Below are 27,164 nucleotides of genomic sequence, written 5' to 3'. Positions count from 1 at the left end.
TTTTTTTCTTACTTTAATTGTATTCAGTCATTATTTTTTCAATGGTATTAAGAAATACTGTGATTTGAAGCTTTTTCAAATAATTAAAACTCAAGAATAACAGACAAAAACAAAATAACTAAACAAAACACTGCCTCCTAGAGTTACAGCTTCCTCTAAAAGTGAATGCATGACAGACACAGTGACAAAAGTTGTGTAAAAACTTTTGTTTCGGTGAGTTTATGTGTGAAATGCAGCAATTAAGAATTTCTACCTCAAGGTGCTGGCTGGTTGGCTGTTGTCCAGTCCACACTAATAGCCTTATTTTTGCTCTGCAAATATGTGAATAGTTTTTTCCTCCTAATGAGGGCCAGAATGCACAGATTGGATGACCCATGTCCTCCTGCACTCATTATAAAAGCACAGAGTCCTGCAGAAGCTCTGGCTAATGTTCACCTAGCAATTATGATGGAGCTGGGGACTGATGGGGAAATCTTTTCCTGTGTGTTCCCCTTGCAGACAACGCTTGGAGGCATCTCAACTTTTTCACTGTGCTGCCACGCAATCATTCATTTGGAAACAGTTATGTCAGGACCGGGTGCTGTTTTTAGAAGCTACCAGTCGTACAGTAGGGCTTTACTGGACTCTGACTGGACATGGGATATCATGTGGTGAACCACAGGGAGCTACAGGATAATGGGGGGTGTAGATTTAGCCTGGAACCAGACCTACTTAACAGCATATTGATCCCTTTGAGCTCAGACACTGGATCCAGAAATTGTAAAAAAAGAGAAATAAAAAGACATGACAATGTATTTGGCACATAAAAATCAACAAATGCTGCATGGCCTGGCAGCAGAGACGGATTAATGTTCCACATCCATTTGCTTACGTTGTGGATGACTATTGAACTTGATTCATTTATTTATCTACTGATTTTTTCATCCTTTCTGGGGAGAAAACACATTGATTATACAGTATATCCTGCTAGAGCTGCTATCATAGTGAAATCTTTATTAATTGAGAATAGCACAAGAGAAATGATGCCAGAAATCAAAAAAAAAAAAAAAAAAAAAAAAAAACCCATCACAAAAATCAAAGTAGCAGGGAGAGGAAGAGAGGTGGAGCTGGGTGAACTCTTTGTTAGAGAGGTGCTGGTATGTTGTTCATCCTGCCTCGTGTGTTTGAGAGACGGTGCGTAAGCTTGGGTAACTAAGGTGTGGGTGTATTCCTCTGTGGCCATGATCTTGGTAATATGATGAGTGAATTCTGGTTGCAGCTTTTTTTGTCCCCCGGAGATTTAATGTAGTTTGCTGTGAGTGTCAGCAACCTCCCTGCAACAACGTGTTATACCCTGTTAAGATCTCCAGTGTGTCGCATTCACGGGATAAAACGGGTGCAGTCACCCGTGAGATGGATGCGGGGTCATCAGTGGCTGTTAGCACAGGTGAGCCAGAAGAATAACCAAGTAAGCAAGCTGCATCTGTGAATGTTCGCTGCAGAGAGGAGGGATTTTCCTTCAACTGCAGACACACTGAGCAGGAAATTAGGAGAACAATAAGATATATTTGTTCAGCATTATGAAACCAAGGATGCGTCATGGTAGTCCCTTTGCAACAGAGGCATATATGCGTAAAATCCTGCTTTTACTATTTTTACAGCTAGAATTGATCAACATATTAACGACAAACAGCCAGGGGCCTGTTTATTCATCGCTGGAGTCTAAAATAGTGTAATTATCTTCAAGTCATAAAGACATCTTGACTGCAGTTTCGCATATTTGATCACTTGAAGAAAAAAAAAGTCAAAACAGGCGAACCCTGTTCCCTCCTCCTCCAAATTGTCTGTCTTTGTAGTACCACTAGGCAACAGTGAGTGCATCACTGGAAACGTGGAAGTGCGCAGGAGCTGAGCAGGGAAGTCGAAGAGAAAGAAGGATCTGAGCAGCAAAAAAAAAAGGAGCATCTGGTGGATCTGTGCCGCTGAACCATGAGAATCCAGTCGATATTTCTCTAAGAGAGGGGAAAGGGTGCCCGAAAAGAGCCTGGCAATCAGCGTCGATGCGCGCAGCCGAAAATGACGACAGTGGGACAGTGATTTTCTTCCTCCAGCTCGTCGTTTTTTACTGTCATGTGCTTGGATGCAATTTATCTCCTATGTATACAGATCACAAAGGGAGGACTGGAAACCGACTAATCTCCAACGCAGCCGCAAGTGCGCACAGAGAGGACTCGTCCTGGGAAGCGTTTCCAGCGAATAATTACGCAGAAATATTTGTGTTCCACAGACCGCTGAAGGATTTTGAAGTTTCCCGTGAAAACTTACTCTGTGAGTACAGTTTTGAACAGGTCGATATAGCCCCAACCTCCACGGGCGATGAGTAATCCACGACGCAGCAACTGATAAACCTAAAACCTGGACTGCGACTGGCGCGTTTGGATACCTTTATCCTGTGCGTCGCTTATTCTTTTTATTTTTCATATGGCTTCTATCTCTGGGCTTTGGCAATTAATCGTACACTATATTTCATGGCTGTAGAGTGTAGCAACAGTAGTGTGTGGCGAAAGAGGACAGTGCAAGACTAACTGGGGGCGAAGACATCGCACTTTTAACGCCTTATTTCCAAACAAGAGACATTGCGCACGGGCACCAACGACTGCAGCAAGTACAAGCCAGACTTTTTTTTTTAAATTAAAACAAAACATTGAATCCTTTGTTATTTCTTTCGCTTGCTGTCATCGTAGTATGTCTGCACTTCGAAAGAAATTTGGGGACGATTATCAGGTAGTGACCACCTCATCTAGCGGGTCTGGATTCAATCAGCCTCCCCCGGAGAAAAAGAAGAAGCGGCAGCGGTTCGTGGACAAGAACGGGCGATGTAACGTCCAGCATGGGAACCTGGGTGGTGAAACCAGCAGATACCTCTCAGACTTATTCACAACACTAGTAGATTTGAAATGGCGCTGGAATCTATTTATTTTCATCCTCACCTACACAGTCGCTTGGCTCTTCATGGCCTCTATGTGGTGGTTCATCGCGTACATCAGAGGAGACCTCAACAAAGCCCACAATGATAAGTACACTCCATGTGTGGCCAACGTCTACAACTTTCCCTCAGCCTTCCTGTTCTTCATAGAGACCGAGGCCACGATAGGATATGGCTACAGATACATTACAGACAAATGCCCCGAGGGGATCATTCTCTTTCTGTTCCAGTCGATCCTCGGATCGATCGTCGATGCATTTTTGATCGGCTGCATGTTCATCAAGATGTCTCAGCCCAAGAAACGGGCCGAGACTCTGATGTTCAGTGAGCATGCGGCGATTTCTATGCGAGATGGAAAACTCACTCTCATGTTCAGGGTCGGCAACCTGCGTAACAGCCATATGGTCTCTGCACAGATCCGCTGCAAATTGCTCAAAGTAAGTGACGCTACTTTTAGCCGGGCTGCATCTTCTATATTTCTTGCATCCCCTCCACTGTTTCATCAAGGCACTGTTGAGTTTTTAGAAAGGAAACTGACACAGAAAGGCCTACACACTGACATTTAAGCCTACTCCTAACTGTGAGGCGTTTATCAGACAAAGCTTCATTCTAACTCCCAAAATTTCTGCACTGCCGTGGATGCAGGTTGTGCCAAAAAGACCATTTAGTTGTCCTAAGTCATAACACAGGAGGTTCGTTTTGGCACAAATTTGGCTTAAATGGTAGAAAAACAGTAATCCATCAAGTTTGCCAACAGGCCCAGCCCATAATATGATCACTCTGTTAACATCTTGACAAGAACATTTTGTTCATAAGCTGGTTGCTTTAACTGTTAGATGACAAGGAGGCAGTGTGTTGCATGTGCTGCTGTTCCTTATAAGACAGTTTTATCTCTGTAGCTGTCCACCTCCTGGCCCCAGAAGTCTAAAAAACATCAAAAACTTTCCATTGGTGTAAATACATGTCCACCAATTGTCATGGTAATGGAAAAAAAACAGACCTTCCTTAAAGTTCAGTTTAAATGTAAATCACATTCATTTTTTTGTCTATCAATGCAAGTAAACATTCCTCTTATGTCTAAATCCCATGTTGTAAAACGCCAGGTGAGTACAAAGCAAATAAATCCACTATAATAAAGGAGCTGATTAAATTCAGTTGGTTTAAGAGTAAGTGGAACATTAAATCCAAGCTGAAGTGAAAGTTCTTGCATCATAAATACGTATTGGGCTTTAATCTATAAAGTATTTTGTCTGATTGGAAACATACACAAAGCCCCTTGTTAAGCTGTAGGTAAATCTGTCTTCGCTCTTCTTCCCCCCACTAAACAACTCTGTCTGTCTCTTTCTGTATGCATCTTTAGTCTCGCCAGACGCCCGAAGGCGAGTTTCTTCCACTGGATCAGTTGGAGTTGGACGTAGGTTTCAGCACCGGGGCAGACCAGCTCTTTCTCGTCTCACCACTCACGATCTGCCATGTGATTGACACCAAAAGCCCCTTCTATGACCTCTCCCAGAGGTCCATGCAAACAGAGCAGTTTGAAATCGTGGTGATATTAGAAGGAATAGTAGAGACCACAGGTGAGTAGCAGCAAACATGCATCTTCGCCGGCCTGAGAGCCTGTTTTTGCTACATTTTGTGGCTCCAGGCTACGTGTTCAGCACAGGTCCACATTGTATTATCTCTATAATGGTGCTGAGATATATTTCTGCTCTAAATGCTACAAATAATATTGAGCTCTTTCATAGGCGTTAATAGCCGGCCTCCAAATGGACTCAGTATTGACCTCTTGATTGCATTTCATTGATTTTTATTTCACACCAAGCACCTAATAACAGCAATGGTTAGCATTTATAAATCACTGGTGATTTATCATTTGGTGTTGCAGGCACTAAGTGGAATAATTTTTACTGCCTGCATTATAACCCTCTGCGTTTAGATGAATTAGGCCGAGTTTCAAGTGGCATATAAGTGTCGAGCACTTAAACTCTAGTAGGTCACTGTAAGGGTATATACATTTTCTTTTTCTCATCTGAAACAAATTCCATTCCCTCCATCTTTGTGCCTGAACAGCACTTACCTCATGGCGGCTGTTCTCATACGGCATAATAATTTGCTTTCTAAGGTCCCTTTGGAATTAGGGAATTCCATTTCCATGAGATGAGCAATGCCCCGAGTAAAATTCTCCTCCGTGGTCATTTTAAATTCAACCGTTTATTTGACACAGTTGATATAGTGGTAGTGGTTAGAGCTCCTTCAGTGTTCCAAACTGAACAGAGGAGCAGTTGTAATGGGTGGTTCAGAGAAAACAGCATATGGAGATGCAACAGGGAGGCTTACAGGCTAACACTGCAGACGGTAATTAGCGAAGACATTCAATTCCTGATAGATAATTATGATAGTAATTTATAGCAGTTTTATTAAAGTTTAATTGCAGCTGAGATTTCGCTGACTTATGACCCTGCGGCTCAAGGCGGGCGGAATTTATGCTGTATCATTTTGATGGGACTTGACATACTCAAAAAGGTGGCATGTATTATTAAATGATGTTAATATACTACAGAGTGCAGTATCACTACAGTCTGAGAACAGTGTTAGACTTTAACATTTTGTCAGCTCATGATTAATTCACTATAAACCAGTAAACATGTGGTGTCAGAATGGTCCAACTATGACATGTTTTTCTATTAGTCTGCTGTGTGTGTGTTGTATGTTCAGTTAATTAACTCGTACTTCGCTGCTGCTGCTGCTGCTGCTGCTGCTGCTGATGATGATGAGTACAAGTAGCCTTAGTTTCAAAGCATGAAAATCTCCCCTGCATCAGTGTGAGTGAATTATCTTTGTTATATTAGCAGATATTTATAGTATTACAGTGTCGGAGAAGCGTGTGTCATCATATCATCCTTGGCTTCTTTTTCTTTGTTGTGTTTTTGGATTGTTATGCTCACGGTTGTGCCTCATAGAAACGTCTGCATCGAGGAGCAGTTATGTGAAGCTGTAGGAAAGACTGATGTAGAAACAATCTATAGTTAAAAATTGATGTACAGTGAAAGTCTAAATCCTTAGACGCTTTCATTTCTGGCCAATGTAACTCTGTTTCCATGGCAACCTCTCCTTGAGTATTCAGGATTGCAGCACTGCACCTAAACTTAGGGTTTTTTTCTTTTTTTTTATTCCTATGGTATAGGAATCATAACACAAATTCTGCAATAAATCAGGCAAACATGTGATGCCAAACATGAAATGAAATCGCTATGTCGACAGCGCCGCTTGGCATTATGGAGGATCTCTTCTGAAATATGAAAAGCACATGGAGGCGTTACTGTACCATAAAGTGCTTGCCAGAACAGGTGATACAGCAGCGAAAGAATAAGATGAAATATTTATGAGGCTTGGTGTTTACTAGTGAAGAAGCTGCCCAACTCCCCGGATCTGTTTTTTCTTTTTTTTTTTTTTTTTTTTTTCCTTTTTAGTTATGTGTGGAAAAAAACACTGTCTGGAAAACAAGTTACAGTACTCTCCTCTGCAGACTAAAGCTTCACCATCACTGGCTCGCTGGTCTTCCTACTAGATTATGACAGACACAACAGCATAACCTTTTTGACACAGTAACCTTTTGTTCCCAGAGATCACACAAAATATTCTCTTTTTTTTGCTCGTTCTCTTTACACAAGCGGGGAAGAAAAGCCGGGCATGAAGAAGCTCAGAATTGTTCTATTTTGCTGTGACCTCTGACAACCTCCACATTGTGTAAAACGGAATGAGCTAATCCTCATTCCTGCTGAACAGCGGCCCGAGGTGTTTTTGATCACCACCTCATTGTGATACACGTGTAGGCTGTCTGGCAGCACCGTGTTTTCTTACCAGTTGTGACTTTGTGGCATCTAGTTGGTTTTCTTGAGCATCTGCAGGGAGACGTCGTGCTCCTGAGGATAAATTGACTTTACATCATGGTGCAGTTAATGTGGCTTCACATGCTGTCTGAAGAACAGGCTTGCTGTGGTGGGGAGAAAAAGGCACAAATGAGAATCCTGTAGTAATGAGTTTTGGATGAGTTAATGGCACTAACAGAACCAGCGTCTGACACATGTAATCACAGTATCAATCAATACAAGCAGCACATCACTGGCCAACACGAAGCTGAACAGTGGTTACGGAGCAAATGTGCACGTCAGGTTCTCTGTGTTCGAGCTTCATCCTCATTGCTGATGTGAATCTCGGCACAGTAATACCGAGCTGAGTTACTCCTGCATTATTTGAGCGCTGCCTGACAGGTGCTTGGATAAAGACAGAGGAATTTATTACAGCTACAGTGAATAACAAATAATGACTGCAGCCCAGCTGATATTGGATGCTTGAGCATGGCGCTAATAGAAATTTGTAATACATACAAATAAGTGTTGTTGTTCTTTTACAGTTATGATAGGAATATGTACCAATTAGATTTTATATTTGACAATAAGCTTATTAAACTCTGCAGGGCAGTAAGATGAGCTCAGTTGTAATATGCTGGAGTCAGCTGGGCAAAGTGATTACGCTTAACTGTTCTGTTATCCCAGTATTACTGATTTGAATGATTATATTCGTACTCATGTTGTATGCACCTTGGAACAACACTGTTCTCTAGAAATGTTTATATAGCAGGACTGCAACAACGACTTATCTTTGTTTCGGTGATCTTTGGTTATTGATTAATGCGCTGCTTGTGCTCTTGATTTATTGTTTAAGATGCAAACTGATACAAAAGCCCAGAGCACAAGATGATGCCTTCAGATTGCTGTTCTTGTCTGAACACCTACTCAAAACAAAAGTTTTCAGTGATTTAAGAGACAAAAGTAGAAAAAAATGTCACAAAATGGTCACAAATATACATTACATGACAAAATAACCTGTCACAGTTGTTTCTTTATACACTTGTGTGCACAGAAAACCTGTGAAATTGAAGTTTAAAATCTATTTGTGACATAATAATGTTCATCTAGGTTGAGATGAGCTCATTTGTAAAATTCTGTTACGTGTTCAATACCCAAAATCTGCACACAAGTCGTGGTAGACGACTGTAAATGTTATTTTTCATTTGTAGATTACATAATATGCATTTGTGACCCTTCTGAGCCTAATTTTTGTCAACACAAAAGCAGCAAATCATCACAATGCCAGAGGAGGAACTAGTGAATGTTTGGCCTTGTTTCTTGTGTAAAAATGACTAACAGGATTCATCAATTATCAAAATGGTTCCAGATGAATTTTCTCTCCATTTGCAAATGGGTTAATTGACTAATTGTTTGAGCTCTTTTATACAATTTCTATTTGTAACTATGAATATGGTTTGGAGGAAACATAGTGCTGCTTAGATTTGTTTTTCTATCAGTATAATAAGGGAATTTTAATGAAAATAGCTGCACAAAGTTCACTGGCAAAGTATTTTTGTAATTTGTTTATTGTACAATATTTATGCTTGCTACACAATATAGTTTCTAGTATATTGTTCGATACAGCTTCTGTATGACTATATTTAGACACCCACAATGCCTAATTAAGGCTAAGGAAAGATCATGGTTTTGGTTTAGTAAAGTAAAATTTTAAAGTAACTTAACAGATTTGTTAATAAATGTGACCAACATACATGACACTACCTGAAATGATGTTCCACCACAACTTAGCTGCATATTTCATTACATTTTGAGGAAAATGCATTTTCTCTTTGATTACTTTTGAATGTAATAGATAACAAAAGTGTTTCAAATCAGCATATCTTTGCCATTTACTGTATTGCTTTCCATATGTCGTTTCTTTTTCTTTTTAGCCACCCAGTCGTATATTGGGTGGGGTGGAACTTGCTACCCTGGTAACCCAGGAAATGGAGGAGAAGCTTCAAACATATCGTTAGAGAGATATATTTTAACTAAAATCATGACATTTTCCTTAGCTCAACCAAATAGTTTTGGTGGAACTGCTAATGCAGACTTTGTGGTTCTTTGAAGTGGAAGTGCATCAGAGTACTGGAACCTTACTGGGGGAAACTAACTGAGAATGTAGTTTAGTTATGAAGGAATGTAGTTTTTGGAGACAGCGATGAAACACCAGTGTCAAAGTCTTGCAATTTGTATGCCCACCATCAACCCCAACCTCCTCCCTGGTGTAGTTAGTTACTGCTGCAACACTGTTTCCTGAATACAACATGTATGTACCTCTAAACTGGTTGCCTAATTATGTTGCAGTGGCCAACTGATGTCACCAGTCAGTGACTGGGACAAAAGAGTTAAAAAACAGTAATTACTCTGCCAAGGAACACGGCGGAGCTATGTCATGATCAGTGTACGTAAATTTGTCTGTCCGTGCACAACATCGCTCAAAAATGGATGGATTTGGATGAAATTTTCAGGGAAGGTCAGAAATGACAGAAGATCACCTCATTAGATTTTGGCAGTGATGCGGCTTATAGTCTGGATCCATGGATTTGATAAGTATTTCCCATTTCGTCACTTTAACTATGACAACAAGTGATCGCTACGTCACCTGCCAGCTGACGATCACATGATTGCAATCCTGCTACAAATCCACAGGGACTTATCCATCAGAAATGGTACAAGGAACAATTGATTAAATTGTGGGGGTTTTTCAGAGTCCCATCAATTCCCGCCGCCCGCTACACATTTAGGTCACGCGATTCAATATCTGTACATAAAGTACACATGCATAACACACACCTGTGCTCAGCACAAGGTAATTTTTTTTATTAAAGATTTCATTCGTCAGAAATGATACAAAGACTGAGCAGCCTTGGCGGAGAACTGGACTCTCTGAATGCTTTTCTTGTTGATGAAGTGACCGAACTTCACAGTAGTTTTGCATGAATCATTTCTAGTAAACCGCACCAGTCATAAACCAGTATAAGCACATTAATGTATCACTTCCATCATTTTATAAAATCTTACTAGTATCCATTTACATTCAGAATTTACATTTCCCCTAATTGGCAAATCTAACTCCATGTATGTACAAGTAACTTGTAGTACACAGGACTGATCTGTGATAAACCAGTAATCATGAAACAATGTTGCTCTTGTTGCTCACCCATAGTTCCCCCAGACGTGAGTTTTGACTTATGCTGCCTGATTAGACGTCTGCTGTGTGGATGTGTTCAAATTAAGCTTGATTGACGTCTTCTACTCTCCTGTTGGTCTTGTTGCACCTGTGAGAGCTGAACAGCTAACCCTGTTATCATTCCAGCGTAGCTCCAATCACCTTTAACCACACGAGAGGTCGAATCAGACAGAATGATGGAAAACACCTTTTTATGGAAGACATTTTGACATAGCAAGAAAAGTAGAAATGCGACAAATTTGGCTAAGGATGGCTCCGTCCCATCAAGTGTCTCTGCAAGCTACGACTTAGAACCAACATGAACAATGGGGCCTTCAATCCAGCTGGCCTGAATGAGATGCAGTTGCACACCTGTGCTTTTCTTGATATGACAAACGTCTGCTGTTGTGTAGCTCAACAAATGAAAAGTGATGACTCTAAATATGTACGAACTTAGAGTTGTGCTGCTAAAAGGAGAGGCCTGTCAGGCTAAAAGTTTACAGATTTGTTTGAAAATGTCACATTAAAGCGAATATTAGTTTGCTCCGTGAATGTGTACATTTGAAAAGCATTGTATTTTATGTCTATATCTTCATGTTGGCCATCATGATAAGAGCAGATGTAATATTATGTTAATCTACAGGAGTGTAGGTCTGTTGTACACTGCAATTAGATGGAAAAATCGACAATCAGCCAAAAGATACTGGCAAAAACCCAATATCATGCATCCCTGACAATAATACATAAAGGTCACCATGCATGTGTGAAAATAATACAAAAACAAATTAAGTAATAATTAGGGATGTCTGATAATATCAGCCTGCCGATATTATTGACCAAATATTGGCATATAAATGTAATATCAGTCAAAATGGTTAACGTTTTTTTGCCTACCATGAAATCTGATAAAATAATGCCTAGATTTCACCAGCATTTACCGGGGCGCAAATGATGGCATCATCAAACTACATCATGAAGCGTGTAAACCAGTGTGGCTGCAGTAATAAGCTTGCTGTGCCTGACTAACAGTATGTCTGTGGTTTGGAATTATTTCCAAGTGTCTTCGGATTTTAAACTTGCGATTTGCAATGACTGTAAAGCGTTGGTTATTCGAGGCGGAACCAAGGCTTCTTCCTTCAATACTTCCGATTTAATCATATGTTACCTAAAATTAGTTAAATAGCCCACATATATCAGTATCGGTATCGGTTGATATCCATTTCATTTCATTTCATTTATTCATTTATTTTTAAAATGGGACAATTCGTATTGATGTACATTTTCATGTAAATACGATAGATTGTAGCCATATGACTAATTTCCGTCTCGAGTCCCATTGGCAGATCAAAATTAGAGAACATCATAAGACCATAACTGACAAAAACATATATATAAAAAAAACAAACCAAAACAAACAAAAAAAAAAAACAAAACACTTAGTGGACATAACGGACAAAGACTGAGATATCGAGGCAGCTACCAACCACTAATTAATTAACATTTACACATCCGAATCACAAATTGAGAATTGGACAGTATCGGCATATCAGTTATTGGCACAAAGGTCATTTTCACTGTTCAGCTGCAGAGCAGATGATGACCTGCCTTTGACTTGTCAACTGATTCAACTGCTAGGGTCTTAAAATACACCAGAAGTTTAGATAAGTGTCCTATTAACACCAGTAATGCTGTTCAACACTACGAAGGCTTAAACACCAAGCCAGAGGCATTCTGTTCATTAGTGACGCTGATTCCTGAGAGCCCAAAATAAACTGTAGCTGCCAACAACAGACGTTTACATTCCTCCAGCCACAGAACTAATCAGTGCTTTGCAACTAAATTCATTTTATGATTCACACAACACACACCAACACCGTAGCTGCTGTATTCTGACGATCAGATGTGCATGTATGTAATTTAACACTTTTGGGATTAGAGACAGAATAGCGACCAAGGATAAACAGGATGATGATTTAATTTACAGGGAACTCATTTTGCATTACAGAACAGAAAGAAGTCTGGGAGCACATTAGTATGTCCCTGAAATTTCGTATAGTATTTTAGGTTTAACATGGTGGCAAAACATGGTGTTAAAATCTTTACAAGCTCTGACAAGTGTTTTTAAATTCACTCATCAGCTATGAAAAGCAATGATTCATGAGCATAAAGTGTATCATCAGCATAAACCCTTTATCTTTTCAGAGAGATGGGACTTTCATGCAAATGTGTGGAGTGTGATCATTACACTTGCTGTGAAATTCATAAAGGCTGCAAATAGGTCATATTTGGCAATGTTTTCAACCACAGTACGCAAGCTTTTTTAGGGGTTTACCGACATGAAGTTTACTTCATGGTAAACTCGGCTGTCTTCATTTAGATGCTTGCGCTCGTTTGCTCAGTGACTTTTCAGTCGGATTTTGTCACTCTTCTGGTGGCACAGCACATTTGTACTGCACGCAAACACAGTCTGCTTACTGAACTAACTAATAATCGCCATGTTTTCAAATCATTTTCCACTGAATGTGCACTGTACACGAAACACTGAATCACATTTCGTCTCTTGATTTAATTATGAGGCAGATTATGGGTAAAACATCAGAAACACTCTTTTCTTCGATTAAGTCGTGCACTGATTTTGATTGTTTTCAAAGATCTCTGTCAGCCCCCTCTTTTCATACTGCTCCGAGGCTTTCTTATGAATTACTGCTACAGAATGAAAAATAGAATATCCCAGCTATCTGCTCATTTTAAAATGAGTGTAGGTGGCAGGGGTGGTTGCATATAGACTGGATCACCTAGTAATGTTTATTCATGTGTTTTTGTGTGCATAAATGCAGTGTGTTAGTGGAAAGAACATCTCTGAATATTGAATTGCCTACATGTTCGCTCAATATTTGAATCTGCGCCGTGTGTCTTCCAATCGAAGTCTGTGGTGGGACCTGCATTAAAGTTTTGGAAGATGACACAGAATATTATGAGTTCAATTTATACAGATTTTTAAGATTTAAGCCTGAGATATATGAATCTGTAATGAAAAGGAATTAAAGAGGCTTTCCAGTCAGTTTAGACAAATAAAAAAGTAATCAACTGACTTGTGTGGTGGAAAAAAATAATTTTGTTATACAATGCTATCATCATAGCTTCAATTAAATTGTGGTGCAACAAATACACATAAAGTGCATACTTAGAAAATGAAATTAAGGGTAATAATTGCTTTGATTTAAACTGTCTAGTAGTAAAGCCAGCCAGCATAATTAATTGGAAACATTTATTGCCACTGATTAGCAGAGCAGCCAGTGTCATGGCGTGATCTGTGTTTTATCATCAGTAGCAGTAATTGAAAAGAAAATTGAGAGCTTTCTGTTGTGCGAGGGGCCCGATAGATTCACTCATATGAGCAGGAGGCCGAGGACCCGGAGGTCTGGGCCGTCTGACGTCAGGAGCCTCAGTGCTTCGGTAAACACTGGCGTAAGTGAAGCCCAGCAGTGAAAGACTAGAGAAACTGACCATAATTCATTCTGAGTCATTACACTGAGAGCGTGTCCTCTTGCCTTCGAGCCTCAGCCCTGCAGGTCAAAGGGTTAAAGTGGGTTCAGTGGGGAAGTTAAAGCTGCAGCTCAGGTGAGAGCCGGCGTTTCCAATTAAATCTAATGTGCTCAGGGTGAGAACTCAGGAGAGAAGTGTGTGTCCCCGCTGAGCTCCACCTGCACTGCTGAGGTGATAAATCACGTGATGGATCCCTCACGGCTTTCTTGTTAAAAAAGTATTTCATGCTATTGCTTCATTTCACTTGATTAACAACACATTTCCCATCTATCTGTCTTTAACATGGCAGCACAATAAACAAAGATAAAGCTCACAATGCCATGACAATGTGTAGTTACTGTGGGGCAGCCTGACATAAAGTCTGGATTAGAGTGCAATAATGTAATGGCAGACTTACAATTAAATGTAATGTATGCTATTACTATTTATTATGGGAATTTTTATCCGCATTAGAAGATAAAATAACACAATTACTCAAGCCATGTGTACATTTGAGATAGCTGTGTTTGAATATTTCCATTTTTTTCTTTAAATAAGTGTCAAAGGTGACATCTGACAGTTCATAGTTACTATAGGGATCGATATTTTACAAGACATATAAAACATGATACACTTTTTGCACTTGACCTACCCAAAACAATCAAAAAGTATTAAATATACCTTCAACTTCAGCTTTACATTGACTTTTAAGCACTTAAATCTTCTGTACTTTTATGTTTGTAAGATCAATAATACAGTATTTCTACTTTTACTCAGGTAAAGAAAAAAATCTTTAGTGCTAAAACAGAGGTTTGCTCATCTGACCCTACTATTTACAGGCTGTAGTGCACACATTTACAAGGAATAGACACAATATCTGAAGTCCTGTATATATTTAATGGAGTCTGTCACATTAGTCCCTCAATACAATGCTAATTTTCTGAAGCATACTGTCAGAGAGCCTATTGTGTTATTGTACTGTGCGGCGTAATGCAGGTTATATGTGCAATATAATTCACTTCATTACAACAACTAAAAACAATCCAGAAACATAATCTCCACAGAGATGAGTCAGCACCTCTCACAGTCGAAACTGAGCTCTCTAAGCTTCATAAAGATTTGCTGTAAGACTGACTTAATTATGTTACATTGTAAAGGTGTGTATGGTATTTCATCTAACTCCTGTGTAATTGTAGCTACTGTGCAACTACTAATTATGCTCAAAGCACGAAAGCAGCTTGCTTTAGCCTGCATGTTGTATCAAGTAACACTGAAATTAGTCATTTTTGATAAACAAACAAAGGTATTCTCGCAACGCGTCTTTGAGATTTACCTCCTATGTCTACTGTACATACAATAATTGCACTGGGGCTGAACTCCACATAATGGGCATTGCAGTGAACCAACTATGACATCCTGGATTCATTATCCCTTTTAGATGAACTGTGCTGGCTTCCCAAGGGGGAACACGGTAATTGTGTCTTTAGGGATTTGTCAAGTCCCTGTTGGATGGCAATAAATCACTGGGGGAGGAGGTGTGGTGGTGGACCTGAGATGAACTTGTGTGACGAAAGCAGCAATTCCTCAGTTTACGAGTTAGAAATAATTGACTTGGGCTCAGCTGTCTTTGTCTTGGAAGACGTGCGTGCCACTCTGTTGTGAGGAGGTCACTTCTTTGCTGATTAATAACACAAACTGGAGACCTCAACGTTGACATGACTCCAGTCGTAACAGAAGATGGACACCTGGGGCGAGTGCTACATGAGCATAGCTGTGATTATACTGTGCTCTGGTTGTTTAAAGGGGTTGTCACCCTGAAGAAGGTTGTGATGCACTTGCAGTGTTGGTCACCGGCAGCATTGATTGGTGGAGCTGTGACCGTCCCTGAAGTGCAGGTGAATCAATGCTGAGGGCTAAACACAGGAGCCACATGTTGTTTAGGCTTGTCTTCTTGCAAGACCCTCTCCTGGGAGGTCTCGTTCTATTTTTGTCAGTCAGACATGCTTGAGTTTACTGGAATAATCTGCTCTCTGGTTCAAGTGACAAACTTGGAAAAAGAAAAAAACAATAGAGAGGCTGCAGTGAGTTATTTCTCTTTAATATCATCCAAGTCTGAGATTTCTTAAGGCTTAAAAATCCCTCTTTTGTCTCCTCCCTTTCAGCTGTAACTCGACTTAAGATCATTTAATAGCCACGATCAATGTGAGATTATAGCTTTCACTTATTCAGTCTGTTTTATGGCAGGAAAATGGTTTTCTGATCATTTTTGCACTCAATATATAATGAGGAGAAAATCTTTCATAGTCCCAGTTGCTGTGGACACATACAGAGTGTTTTTTCCTACATGACGGATTAGGACTGTTTGGCCTAAAGGAAATCCATTGATTGGCATTTTGCTCAAGTGATTCCCTTTATGGCAGTATTCAGTATTGCCCTCACTTGGTAATATGTGCTCTCCTGGCTGTGCTAATGACCCACAGCCATATGTTCCTCTAGCCTGCCCGACACCCCACCTTGTGTGGAGATCGTTGGCAGCCCTGCTCCTATTCCCTTTCCTTCCTTCCCTTTCCAACAGCCTCCACACTCAAGCAATTGCCTCAGCATCCAGGCTCTCCCCTCCCCCACAGCAGTGCACTTCCCCTGCCTTTTCCCTCCATCAGCTTCTTTCTTGTTTTCATTGCTCAGCCCGTGCCGTACGAGTGGAATCAAATCTCAGCGCCGCAAACAACTGGAAGCCACCTTCACGAATGGATCGCACACTGGAACAGTGTTTAACGGAGGGGGAGGGGACTTATTTCCATCTTTGAAAAGTCAAACTGTGAAAAACAGGTCACTGAATGCTTCTGGATTTTTCTACACTTTACCACTTGATGGTGGTCACCATAGAAACAGATGATCAGGACTTGTGGCCACAATAGCAGTATCTGTATCAAATGAGGCTTTTTTATTGTATTGTAGGTACAGTTTGTGCTCTCCTTTGTAGAATTTTATTGAAAAGAACTCGGCTGAAGTCAGTTGTGACAAGACAAACTACTCAGAACTGTATTATTCAGATCAGTGGAGTTAACTTCCCTCTCTTCAGGAGGTGTAGTCGCACCATCATCCACAGCTTTCCGTTACCTAATGCGGCACGGTGACTTGCCATATTGCAAAAAAGATCCTAAAAGAAGACAATGCTGCTCACTGAATCCAACAATGAAGAACGCGATAACTGTCCTGAACTAATTGCACCTCAAAATGCACGTTGTGGATAATCTCAGCTAAAACAGACCCCGGACAATGGGAGCTGAGATAAAAAGGGTGAATCTCGGACGTTGTTGTGCGATGGCGCTCTGCTGTATGTAACGTCCAGATTCTCGTGCTTGTTTTTGTTAGCATTTTTCTCATACATAACACTTGAGCTTTTTCCACTGCCGTGATAGACTGTCAGGGGACTTTGCTGACAGCACTGTGCTGGTGAGTGAGTTCGAGTGTGTGTGTGTGTGTGTGTGTGTGTGTGTGTGTGTGTGTGTGTGTGTGTACATGACCATTTGAGTGACTGAGTGAAAGGGAGAGCCAGTGAGAGAGTGAGCGAGGGATAAGGAGGCTATTTGTGATTTTGTCACTAAATATGAGGTTGCTGAGGACTCTTTGACACCCACCTTCCTCTTTCAGTGACTCGCACTGTGAGAGTTCATCTGGAGAAGTCATTTGAATAAACCTTCATTTTCACATAACCGTCAATTCTGAGTGTCATTTGCTCTGCGCCTGTGGGTTGTTTAATCACACAATAGCTCTGACTTATTTATTTGAAAACCTAGATTGAGACTCTGCCTGTGATTTGACAGAGCTGAAATAAATCGGTCTCTGCTCTCGGGTCGAGCCCTGGACTGTACTTTTGTCCTCAGTGTGTCAAGCGCAGAGCTGCAGCTGACGATGTGACAGAGCCAGGCAGCAGACGGATATGATCCTACAGCTTCTATAACCTGGATAAGCTTCTTTTAGACGCTCGAGTCTGTGAGCAGCATTTGTTTTTTTCCAGCTACTATCAAGAAACACTGGCAGGCTGCCTCAGAGTTTACAGTGCTTTTCTATTCCAGCCACCAAAGAACCCGTTTTATCTTTGCTGTCACTCCGCTCCACTTTGTTAGACTAGAGAAGCAGCGAGCTCTGTCTTATCAAGAAAAGTGCATTTATTTAGAGTCTCAAGCTGCGATGGCTTTTGGGCATCTAAATCTCTAAAGTTTATTCTTGACACAACTTCCTACTGCTAAGCTGTTTTGTTTTTCCTTTTGCCATCCATAATGGAATCGGTGTGTAAGGTCTGTAAAATATTGCATATTCTGTACAGTGCAGATAGGGCACCTTTAATCTCTCCATCTCAGTGGTGTGTCGTCGTTTTCCAGAGTCGACTTAATCCCACTCCGGTCATACTTGGAAAATTCATTCTAAAACATGGCTGTTGGTGAGATGTATGCATGTAACACATCCTCACACACCGATGCCGTTTATTCTCTGACTCTCATGTTCTCTCCCCTCTGAAGTTTACTTCTAATGAGACGCATTTTTATATCTGTCTTGAATTTGTGGATTCAGCAGAGGATTATTCTAATGCCATTCATGCTGTCACATGAATATTGCATACCATGTGTGCCCTGCTCTCACACGCAAACGGGGGTACTTCTGATGGGATTTCATACTTTTGCAGGATTAAGATATACTCTGGTGAGTGAACTCGAGGCATAATTTTATGAAAAAATGAATGGAGATGCTATGAAGTGGTTCTTAAAAGTTCACATGTCACATTATTTGCTTGTATTTTTTTTTTTTTTTTTTTACACCTGAACTCAAACTACTCGTTAATCTATGGAATTTATTTTTTTTTGTCTTTTTTTGTTTTATCAAAAATACCTAAAGAATGTGCAAGACAATCAATAATTATATAGAATTCTTACTATCACTTTTTGATTTCTTTCTTTTTTTTTTACAATTAAAAACAAAATGCTATAAAAAAGAGTGTAGAAAAATGAGAAACTCCTTCTGTTTATCTGATAGAATGATGATTCAACAACTAGAGAGACAAGGGTTTGCCAGAAAGCAGCTATGAAATACAACCAAGATTTAAATTTCAACAGTAAAATGAAAAAGTAAGAATTACAGCATGAGACATCTGGACCGTTACGGCATTAAAATGCTGCTTCCATATTACTGTATTACATCAACAGATAGTTAAATAGTTTTTATCTATCACTTAAGGCTTTATTAACTGATGCTTTCTGACATTTAGGGGCAGCTAAATGAGCTACAAATTCAATATTGACACATTTTCACCTCATAAACTCATTACAGCAAATGTGTGAGTCAACAGTTGGGTTATTATATCTCCAGCAGAGCAACATTAGCATTCAGACTCTTGTTTCTGGCCACCTGGCACATCTCAGTCTGCTATTATATATTCTCTCTCCTTTTAGCTCTGTTCATGTCTTGTTCCACAAACCTAATGTTTCGCTATGTTCACCAGTTAACTTTGTCTGTCTGCTGTTTGGTTTTGCAGGTTTTGTGCTGCTTGTGAGTCCAAAAATGATACTGATAAAAACATTAAGATTAAAAGTGGGGGGCCATAAACCAAAACAGTGAGCTTAAAGATGCTAAAATGCAACCATCAAACATTCATCTGACGAGGCTTTTTCATTACAAACAACCTTTTATTCATTGTTTATATAGAAGTCTTCATTTCTGTATCAATGAAGGATATTTTCTTGTAATGTTGTATTTTTCCATTTTTGAATAGATGCTCTTACTTGAGCTAAAGGACCCTGATACTTCTTGCTCCACTTAGGTCACCTACAGGACTGGTAGCAGATAAAAAATATGATCTGAGTCTACCCTCTGCAAGCATAAGTGAAAGTGTAGCATTTTAGTCATTTGCAAAGGTATCTGGTAAGGTTATCTGCACAAATACTATTTATGCTTGACGCCTGGAGACAAATACAAAACTTTGTAACTTGATAAGTAATACACAACAGTGTATTTTGCTCCCACAAAACAAATGTGTTGTTGGTAAAACAGCCAGAATGCTACTGATTTCTCTGTCAGAGACCCTTTACCAGGAGTCTGTTATTGTGCAGCACTTTATTGAGAGGAGCCAATCCATAGAGGATTTGAAATGTACTGGTATTGCCTTGCACTGAGTAACAGAGGGGAACAGATAACCATTTACTGAAATTAGAAGTGTAATGGATTCACAGAGTTACAAATTTCTCTCCTAATGGGCTGAATGAGGAATTGCCTCTTTACCAATTCGAGTGATGTTTTTTCCCCTCTTGGTTTCTTTTGCCTCAACCCCCCACCTTTCCTGTAATAGAGCTAGTGTGGTTTAAATGTATTTTTTGTTTTTGATGACCTGAAGGATGAATGAATCTACTCATGTGTTGATTTAATTTCACTCTGGTGATTCTGAGGGTTGCAAAATAGTGTTTTTGTCAGTAGTTAATCTGATAGTCGTTTTGTCTCCTAAAACAATTCATTGTTTTTGGTTTATAGGATAGCAAAAGGCAGTTAAAAAAAGCAAATATATCAGAGTCTAAGTGACATACTTTAAAAGACTCTCTTTGCCATCATGCAGTTCATAACAGTGAGAAAACGTAATATTTCGAGAGTTGGAAAGGTTGTTTTTCTTTAGCATTTTTGCCCAAAACATTTTTAAAAATTACAATTTGTTGATTTTCAGCATGAATACAGCTATAGCATTTTGAATCTGATAATGTAATACTTATATTGGTTTTGAATTAGTGCCATCTGTACATATTTTTAAGTTTAAATTCAATCACTGCTAACCAGTCCTGACCCACCACGTTTCCCTGATCAGATCACTGTTGGGATGATCTTGGATGCCAATAAGATGTGAGACAAAATGGGCCTGAACTAGCCACTGTGTGAGCTTATAATAATAGAAATACTTATAGATGGCACCTTCAGAAATACTTTGACACAAAGTCATGTGTTAACTGGTGGATACACTGGGTTAAATGCCATCTAAACAGATGCTGGGGATGGGGGTCCAGTTCAACAACACTCCCAGGACAATTTGGCAATTTTTGTCGCGTATAAAGAACACGCAATCAACTATAAGTAGAATAAAAAACGTGTCTGTAAAATAAAGTCGTGAGTGAGCTTTTGGTTTCAGTTTTTGACATGTGAACTGATGTTATCAACACCTCTAAGTTGCTGTGACAACACTGTTCACTACACATTAGAGGTGTTTTTTCACGCTGCTCTGACGTCCTGCTGTTGTCCCCAGTGGAGCACACAGCACACACATGGGACAGGATTGTTTTTTTACGATTTTGTTGTTGTTGTTTACTTTTTCCTGCTTTCTGTGTTTATGACACGAGGCGTATATAATAGGGAATATCTGGTCCATGAAGATGACACAAGTATAACCCAGGTCAGTATATTGTAAGAGTGATAGATGATAGTGGAAGAGAAAATTGCTCAATACTTTATTAAAGATGACATTTGTAATATGAGTTCTGGGCTTCGTCTGAGAAGACGTCACCAAAATATATGATTTTCCCACTTCACCAAAAGAAAGGCTCTATGAGCTGTGCTGTAAAAGGTCAGCTTTCAGTGGCAGTAAAATCATTTTGGTCTGACTCTGGAGCTATATGGATGATCTGACCATGCTCTCAATGGAAAATCCATTTTGAGCAGTTTGCTTGCGTGTGTGTGTGTGTGTGTGTGTGTGTGTGTGTGTGTGTGTGTGTGTGTGTGTGTGTGTGTGTGTGTGTGTGTGTGTGTGTGTCTTTTTTTCCTCCTGTCGTGATCTTAGAGAGAGACTTTTGTTTTGTGTTGTGTCACTGTTACTTTTGACCAAACTAAGCAGAGAAAAGGTTTATGGCTGTTGCATGCACACATTCCTACAGTTTTGTTTCCATAGAAACTGGGCAGGCGTGTATTTTAGAGTTACATAAGGCTTAAGCAGTAATACGACATACAATCTGATATGGGTATTCTCATCTGACTGGATTCCTATTTTTAGGAATAACACAGAGTAACTGTAGAAAATTTTAAAATTAGGTTTGATTTTTTTCCTACTGCTGCTATTTTAAGCAGTTTAACTGTACTCTGCTATGCGATCTACAGTCTTCTGTCTGTCCGACGTAGTGTTTCAATTTATCTAACATAATGTTCAAATCTCCATCAGAAGCTGAACTGTCTCGTGGCCTCACAGAAAGTCGAGGTGCACAGTTCAGTATCATTGCTGTGTCTGTTATACCGTGTGCCATATGAATGTGGGCGTTGCAGAACAGCAGGTCTTTAGCAACACAATTGTATACGTGATGCAACAGTGTCTATAATTATGCAGCCGCTCCGGCATCAATTCCTGCATAATTTATGGAAATTAAATGTATATTAATGACCATGATTAAGTTGAGTGCCATTGTTAGTTTTTGAAGAATGGTACAGCTAATTAGACCATCCACATCAGAGAGATTTCTTTGTTTTGTGGGCTAACTGGCTCGAGAGGAAGAGGAGGAGGGGGAGCAGGTTGAACGGGGATTCGAGCCCCAAGGCCTGCAGAGTTCAGGGGTTTCCAGAGAAAGAAGACTTACAGCACCTCCTACACCATCTGCACGACCAATAGAGCATTATTAATAGAAAGATGAAGCTATTTGGGTCTTATATATTACTGTTGCAACCCTTTGCCTCAGGCACAGCTTCATTCGCTTGTTCTAGGCTTTTTTTCTTATGCACCAGTAAAGTTGGTATCGATGTTTTAGCAATGTATATACAGCATGAATGTCCAGTTAGCACGGCGGCATTGAGAACTGTTCGATAAAGCAGGTACACGTGACTTCTAGTAGTGGTTAAGTAGCTGCTACAGAACCTAGACAGAAAGCGTTTCACAGCACGGTTTTCTCAGAATCACTATATGCACGCACGCCTGTTGATGGTGACTATGTTTGGCTGGAGGCGGTTTAGCAGGCTCACTATGCAATAAGATTTTCATTCACGCTTAACTGTGAGTCGCTTTGGCCCTAAAGTTCTCATTAGCTTTGCCCGCTTTATTCACTGCTGCACACTTCCATATGCCCAAAGGCTCCGGGACTTTGAAGCAATAGTGCAGAAGTAATACTTTGAATACCCTAAACGCACTTGATGTTCAGTCTCTTGCACATCTGTGATTGTGTACAGAGCTGCTATCAGTGAATTATTTTATGACCTTGGGAATTGGATGGAATCACAGATGCCTCTAGTTTCGATGATGACATCCTGGCAATGAGCAGCAGTGTCTCACTGTGAATGAGCGCTTCCCTTATTTTGGACTCAAACGTCGCTGCTAGGACAATATTAAGCTGGTAATTAAAACAAGTGATAATAACCAACTGCAGTCACTGATTTCCCAATGGATTTCAACAAGTTTTAACATGAGTGTTGCAGCAAAACTTTCTATGTACTGTATACATATGATGCTAACAATGCATTTTTGAATGTAAAAATGCATCATCTAGCAACATATTCTGTATTTGATCACCTAATAAAGTCATAAAATCGCACTTGGTAAAAATAGTCTATATATGAAATACCAAAAACACAGTTGTGAACAAACATAAAAATGGAAACAAAGTAATATAGTTAAGGCTAAACATCTTTGTCTATTACCTTTGTATAGCTAAGTCAATAAGAGGAGCATGCAATCAACATAACCTGATTATAGATTTTCTGTGCTCACTTTCAGTAAGAAATGACAACAGTTTTTTCAGCAGAATTTGAACTACGCTCGGATAGATCGGGCTTTTGCTGTGAGCAGCTGAGTGTGATATAATGCACAGAGAGCTATGATAGCAGCTGCTGAATAATGGTGATGAGTAATCACTAATAAGCATCCAATAACTTTGCATGAAAAAGAATGTTTAATGTTGTTTAATTCAAACCTCATGGTTTCGCTAATTGCATTAATTGGTGTCTGAGGATGTGAATGGAGTTTTAAAGCAGAGATTTAACTCCCCATTGAGGGCACATTTATTCCAAATGTATCACAGTCTGCTATCATTTGCCGAATTTGCAAAGCGTGATTGTGAGTACACACAAAAAAACCCTGAAAACCTGGTACGTACTGAACAGGCTGCTTTGCTTTAATTTTTAATCTCCAATTGACAGAATTGAACACTTTTACTCAAATTGCCACAGTGGTTTGGCTCAACAATGCAATGGAACGGATACTTAATGTACATTTTGGGTTATTTTTGGAGTTAATTGGATTCCCTTCATTGTGTCAGAGAAAGAGAGACATTTTATTGTAAGCTAGACTTCCTGAAGCCTTTTCCTGCAGCCACTGTTCCTGTGAGTTTGCCTCCCCAGCTTTGTCGATTATCTTAATCCTATCTTTTGTAGCTACTAGCCAAGCTTAAGGCGTGGACTGAACTGTTAAGTAGCATAAGGGGTGATGTGAGGAGGACCTGTTTTTGACTAGAAGCAGTTTTTTAAGTATTCTTCTTGGTGAAGAATTTGACTTTTATGAGTTGCTATCATTACAGTGTATAGGTCAGCCCCAGTTTTTAATGTGGAAACTACAATGAACAGAACAGAAGAAATTAAAAACGATGAAAATGATGTTGACATCAAGTATACTCTATGAATACATAACAAATGTACTGGCAGTTCCTTATGATTTCAAAATAAATTGGGGCTTTGATGATGAAATGTTTAGTCAGTCCTATAAAACACACAGAGCAAATAACTCAGCTATACTTTTAATTATTTGTCAAGTTAGGCTGCAAATTGTTCATAAACATCACGTTTAGAAAGCAAAAATCAATTAGGCTTTTTATTTAGGCAGCTGGCTCTGTAACACAGTAAATGCTTATTCGCTGACGCAGTGTTGTTTGCAATATTGTTTACTTTGTCATCTAAAAATGGCAAGAATCCTGTTGAATAACATATTATTGATTGTCAGGGAAGAGTGCCAAGCTCATAATTAAATCATGGCTCTTTTGTTTAATAGTAGAATCATGAAACATGTATTCTTCATACACTGTCCTGTGCTGTATGGATCTATGAGAAGCCCGTGACATTTACTTTGTCGTAATTTGTGAAGCTCAAACTCACTTGTGCGTTTCTTTGACAGGAATGACCTGCCAAGCGAGGACGTCATACACCGAGGACGAGGTTCTGTGGGGACACCGCTTCTTCCCGGTCATCTCCTTGGAGGAAGGTTTCTTTAAGGTGGACTACTCTCAGTTTCACGCCACATTCGAGGTGCCCACTCCCCCTTACAGCGTGAAGGAGCAGGAGGAGGCCCTGCTCCTCTCCTCGCCCCTCATGGCGCCGTCTCTCTGCAACAGCGGGGAGAAGAACAGCTCTCTGGACTGTCTGGAGACCCTGGAGGACAATGACAGCACCACCAAGCTGCCTACCAAGCTCCAGAAGATCACAGGGCGGGACGGTCTGCCCAAGAAGCTGCTGAGGATGAGCTCCACCACCTCAGAGATGACTTACAGCTTTGGAGACCTGCCCATGAAGTTGCAGCGAATCAGCTCTGTTCCTGGTGTCTCTGATGATAAGCAGGCTGGTAAGGCGGCCAAGATCAGCACAGAGCCCATCAGTAAGTCGGTGGCAGACTTACCCCCCAAGCTGCAGCGGTTGGCTGGGGGAGGAGGGGGCCGGATGGACGGACACCTGCCGCCTAAACTTAGAAAGATGAATTCAGATCGCTTTACATAAAGCAGGCAACATATTTTAACTTATGCCATCTACTTTTATTTCCCTACCTGAAGTCCTTGTACAATTCCTAATTTATTAATGGACAATATTCTTATATTAAAAGAAATGTAGAATATGTGCACAAATACCTTATATAAAGTAGGGTGATGGAATTAAGCACATTTGTTCCTGGATGTAAGTGTACATGCTATGATGAAAGACCTCTGATTCTTTTTTTTTCTTTTTTTTTTTAACTTTTTTTTTTAGGATGATGTACAATTAGCACAATCTGGCATGTAAGAAACAGCGCATGTAGAACAGAATCTCAATAATTTCTGGCATGACATTTATTGATATATTATTTTACAAAAACAATTTCATTAGTGAATTTACAGACAGTGGAAAAATTGCACAAAGCCATATGATTTACAACATGGAAAACCTACATTACATGGTTCTAATTTGTGGTGACGAAAGGCACATACATTTGTTTTGAGTTGATTGCTTTTGTTGTTTAATGTAAAATCGTGGCAATGTTATGTTGATTGCATGCTCCTCTTATTGACTTAGCTATACAAAGGTAATAGACAAAGATGTTTAGCCTTAACTATATTACCTTGTTTCCATTTTCATGTTTGTTCACAACTGTATTTTTGGTATTTCATATATAGACTATTTTACCATGTGCGATTTTATGACTTTATTAGGTGATCAAATACAGAATATGTTGCTAGATGATGCATTTTTACATTCAAAAATGCGTCGTTAGCATCATATGTCCTATCTGAACTGGGCACAACGCTATGCGACTTTCACTTGCTTATTAAAGTAACACTTAAGTTGAAAGATTCAACACTTGTACTTGATAAGCACAAAACAATCATTATATAATACCCTGTGATATTAGAAAGCATTTATGGGCATTTCGTCTTAAATTAACTGCTTAGAGCAGTAGTTTAGTACTGTGCAATCACTTTGTTTCATTATATAACAAAACACGATTTGCAGTAGGCCTTTGTGGTCATGTAAGACACTCCATTAGAATTTCAACTTAGGTGTTACTGGTTAGATTTGGTGGGCCTGTAAGAAAATCATAACCTTTGTTTTAAGGGCCCATAATATCCCTCCTCTGTGATGAAAGCAATAATATTATAATGACTATAATCTTTATATAGCCACAGGGTCTACCACAGCCCCATACTCATTCTGTTTACTGAATCCATGCCATGAAATCTGGTTTTCTCTAAATGCATCTAAGACATTGTATGATACCCAGTTTCTTCAGGAATAAAGATCTAACATAACTGTTTAGCATCTTCCTACTTTGACTAGATGTAAGGCATGCTTTACCCTTTCAGTGAATAAATTACTACCAATATGCATATTACAGGGGGTGGTCAAAAGGATGAACATTTTGGGAAATACAGTGCTTTCTTGCAGAGAGTGACATGAAAATATTCCACTTTCAGACCTTGTTTTGTTTAATTAATATTATATCTCATTCGTTTAAGCTGTCCGTTTTTTTCATTTGTTTTAATCTACAAAAAAAAAGAGTGTAGGAACATAGAAACACACATTTAAAGGCAATTTGCTGTTTTGACTTCTTTTTCCCCCCTTTGGACAGAACCAGGCTACCATTTTCCTATTTTCCACTATCTCCACTAAGCTAACCAGCTGTTGGCTGTAGCTGTATGTTTGCTGTGCAGATATATTGTTATCACTCTCCTCCCAAAGCTAAAATCTATATAATACTTTTTGAAAAGCAAACACTGCCTCCATAAACCGGACAATTCACGCAGCAATATCCGTTCATACTTCATTTTGAAATGATTTAGTGGAACATGTACATATAGATTTTTAATCACTGCCCTGTTAAAAATAGCCATCTGTCTGAATTTCTGTGCTG

The 27,164-nt window shown here is 39.6% G+C and overlaps 1 protein-coding gene across 1 annotated transcript; it reads left to right on the top strand.

The window, feature by feature from the left end:
* The first annotated feature begins 825 nt into the window (after positions 1 to 825).
* kcnj3a (potassium inwardly rectifying channel subfamily J member 3a) lies at positions 826 to 26,645 on the top strand. Its single transcript, XM_023277411.3, has 3 exons — positions 826 to 3,402; positions 4,326 to 4,542; positions 24,684 to 26,645. Exons 1-3 carry the CDS (start codon positions 2,725 to 2,727, stop codon positions 25,277 to 25,279), a joined length of 1,491 nt encoding a protein of 496 aa, XP_023133179.1. The 5' UTR covers positions 826 to 2,724; the 3' UTR covers positions 25,280 to 26,645.
* Positions 26,646 to 27,164: the final 519 nt, after the last annotated feature.

Source organism: Amphiprion ocellaris, chromosome 11 (genome assembly GCF_022539595.1).
Source record: "Amphiprion ocellaris isolate individual 3 ecotype Okinawa chromosome 11, ASM2253959v1, whole genome shotgun sequence".
Lineage (NCBI taxonomy): Eukaryota > Metazoa > Chordata > Actinopteri > Pomacentridae > Amphiprion > Amphiprion ocellaris.
The sequence above is the reverse complement of the archived record's forward strand: the minus strand, read 5'-3'. Positions and strand labels throughout refer to the sequence as shown.

What these genes read in the sequence shown, in the direction of transcription:
- kcnj3a (XM_023277411.3), top strand. Translation starts at nt 2,725, where the DNA reads ATGTCTGCACTTCGAAAGAAATTTGGGGACGATTATCAGGTAGTGACC. An exon ending in TCCGCTGCAAATTGCTCAAA is followed by an intron (nt 3,403 to 4,325) that starts GTAAGTGACGCT and finishes ATGCATCTTTAG; the next exon opens with TCTCGCCAGACGCCCGAAGG. An exon ending in AGGAATAGTAGAGACCACAG is followed by an intron (nt 4,543 to 24,683) that starts GTGAGTAGCAGC and finishes TTTCTTTGACAG; the next exon opens with GAATGACCTGCCAAGCGAGG.